Source organism: Rhinopithecus bieti, unplaced genomic scaffold, assembly GCF_001698545.2.
Source record: "Rhinopithecus bieti isolate Rb0 unplaced genomic scaffold, ASM169854v2 scaffold_20777, whole genome shotgun sequence".
NCBI classification, from domain to species: Eukaryota; Metazoa; Chordata; class Mammalia; order Primates; family Cercopithecidae; genus Rhinopithecus; species Rhinopithecus bieti.
In genome coordinates this window covers 701,362-704,468 of record NW_016810099.1, presented here as the reverse complement: position 1 = coordinate 704,468, position 3,107 = coordinate 701,362, and the positions used below count along the sequence as shown (strand labels likewise).

General features: G+C 44.5%; 1 protein-coding gene across 1 annotated transcript in view; it reads right to left on the bottom strand.

The window, feature by feature from the left end:
- Nucleotides 1–3,107, bottom strand: part of ATP6V1E1 (ATPase H+ transporting V1 subunit E1) — a 49,917-nt gene that overhangs the window by 10,060 nt on the left and 36,750 nt on the right. The window contains exon 5 of the mRNA XM_017891346.1: nucleotides 1,156–1,245. Coding sequence (XP_017746835.1) covers nucleotides 1,156–1,245 — 90 coding nt within the window. The remainder of the gene's footprint in view (nucleotides 1–1,155; nucleotides 1,246–3,107) is intronic.

Here is a 3,107-nt window from a genome sequence, read left to right as displayed (position 1 = left end):
TAAAATAAAAAAAAAATAAAAAAATAAAAATAAAAATACAAAAAAGTAGGCCGGGTACGGTGGCTCACACCTGTAGTCCCAGCACTTTGGGAGGCCGAGGTGGGCAGATCATGAGGTCAGGAGATCGAGACCATCCTGGTTAACACGGTGAAACCCCGTCTCTACTAAAAATACAAAAAAAATTAGCTGGGCGTCGTGGCGGGTGCCTGTAACCCCAGCTACTCGGGAGGCTGAGGCAGGAGAATCGCTTGCACCTGGGAGGTGGATGCTGCAGTAAGCCTGAGACTGCGCCACTGCACTCCAGCCTGGGTGACAGAGTGAGACTCCATCTCAAAAAAAATACAAATTGAAAAAATTAGCTGGATGTGGTGGCGGGCGCCTGTAGTCCCAGCTACTTGGGAGGCTGAGGCAGGAGAATGGTGTGAACCTGGGAGGCAGAGCTTGCAGTGAGCCGAGATCATACCACTGTACTCCAGCCTGGGCAACAGAGCAAGACTCCGTCTCAAAAATAAATAAATAAATAAATAAATAAATAAAGCAACAGTAAAATAGGATGTTTCTATAGTTCTTTCATTTAGGTTGGAAAAACTTCCCCTGGTAGGTTCCAATAACAGATGGCATATACCACACGAGACCATGGAAAGATCAATCTATCATAAACCAGATAAATGAACCCAAACCTTTGGTCGTAGAGACAAAATTCATGCAGATGCCTTATAACAACCAAGCTGAGGACAAATATTATTGTAATTAACATAAGTAAAATAAGGATTTCGAGCTTAGTGGTAAACAATTAAAACATATACAGTGTTTGGTTGGAATCCTAAATCTAAAGCAATTATTTTAGTGGCAAAATCAAATTAAGGGAATTTAAAGTTAGCCATTGCAAGCAAATTTGAACCTTAAGTCATGTAAGACTACATAAATGAGTAGCAGGCTGGAAGTCTTATCCAACCAGACAGATTTACTATTTTCCTACGCAGCACACATTTTAGATATGGTCAAGAGTGGAAGGGAAAAAGCTAACAGGAGAAAAAAAGGGTGAAAGGAAAAAACTACGATGAGAAAGCAGGAAAAATAGAGCTGGTCCTAACAGGCATGCTAAATTTTCTCAGAACTGTGGCTATTAACAGTAGATCTGGTCTGTGAGGGTACCTGGAGAACCAGTCCATCCAGCAGCACCTGATACCTGGTTGTATCCTTTACCACCTTGCTGAGCCTCTGTTTTGCTTCATTTAGTAGGTCCTACAGAGATGAGAACAGATAAAAGTTATCTACACATCTGGGCAGTCAGCTCAGAACCCACTGTGAGGCTGATTCTGGCTCATGCCCAGCTGCCTCACATTTTATTGCTGGGATTTCATTCAACACACATTCCCTGAGATCTGAGATAAAGCAGGTGCTGTGCTGGGTCCAAGGAAGCATGTAACACCATCTCTGCTCCCAGGGAGTCCACGGCCTAGCAGAGAACAGCTCAGGTAACCATCAGTTCAGAAACTGACACAAGTGACTGACATGGGAAGATTCGCACGGTGTAACTTGGAAAAGCAAGCTATTAAAATGCTTATACAAGATTACCCTTATTTTTTTTAAGGAAAAAAACAGATGTCTGGCTATAGATTGAAATACCAACGGTCTACCTCTGGAAGGCTAGATTATGAATAATTTCGATTTTGTTTGTTTGTTTTTGAGATGGAGTTTTCCTCTTCTAACCCAGGCTGGAGTGCAGTGGCGTGATCTCAGTTCACCCCAACCCCCACCTCCTCCTGGGTGCAAGCAATTCTCCTGCCTCAGCCTCCCGAGTAGCTGTGATTACAGGCACCCGCCACCACGCCCAGCTAATTTTTGTATTTTTAGTAGAGACAAGGTTTCACCATGTTGGCCAGGCTGGTCTCAAACTCCTGACACCTCAGGTGATCCGCCCGTCTCAGCCTCCCAAAGTGCTGGGATTACAGGCTTGAGCCACCGCGCCCCGGCCAATTTTCTTTGTTAGTTTGTATTTTCTAATCTGTCTCCAATAAACACTGACTTCTATAATAAAAATAACTAAAATAGGATTACTATCAGGAAAAAAATCTCAACATGGCTGAGAACACACTGGATATCATTTGTTAAGTAACAAGGCTTAGGGGCTAAAAGAAAACTCAAGGTTTTTTTTTTTTTTTTTTTTTTTTGAGACAGTCTCGTTCTGTCACCCAGGCTGGAGTGCAGTGGCACGATCTCGGCTCACTGTCACCTCTGCTTCCCAGGTTCAAGCAATTCCTCTGCCTCAGCCTCCTGAGTAGCTGGGATTACAGGCGCACACCACCACACCCGGCTAATTTTATTTTTAGTATAGACGGGGTTTCACCATGTTAGCCAGGATGGTCTCAATCTCCTGACCTTGTGATCCGCCCGCCTCGGCCTCCCAAACTGCTGGGATTACAGGATTTTGGCCACTGTGCCCAGCTGAAACTACCAACATTTAACAGCAACCCATGCAGACAACTCAACCACTGTAAATACCTTCCTAATATAAATACATGATCTAAAACTATACAAGCCAATGAGCAAGTGACAGCTGGGACTCAATCTAGAATGGTCTGACTGCAGACTCTTCCCTGCCTTCTAGTCCAATGCCCATCTGCTCAGGCCCAAGGGAAAGAATCAGCTGGCAGAACCTGCCAGGAGCACCACAAGGCAGCGGCTGGTCATGTCTCCTCTCCCCAGGCCATCACTTAACCGTCCCAGTGGGCTCTATCTGAAACTTATTCACACATTTTGACACCAGTAAGTGCAAATAAGCCCAGATTGGGAAAAAAAAAAAAAAAAAAAAATCAGGAGCACCCATGTTAACATCCAATTATTATTATTATGTTTTAAAGACTGAGTCTCACTCTGTTGCCCAGGCTGGGATGCAGCAGCGTGATCTCAGCTCACTGCAACCTCCACCTCCTAGGTTCAAGTGATTCTCCTGCCTCAGCATCCCGAGTAGCTGGAATTACAAGTGTGCAACACCACGTCTGGCTAATTTTTGTGTTTTTTAGTAGAGATGGGGTTTCACCATGTTGCCCAGGCTGGTCTCAAACTCCTGGACTCAAGCAATCCACCCGCCTTGGCCTCCTAAA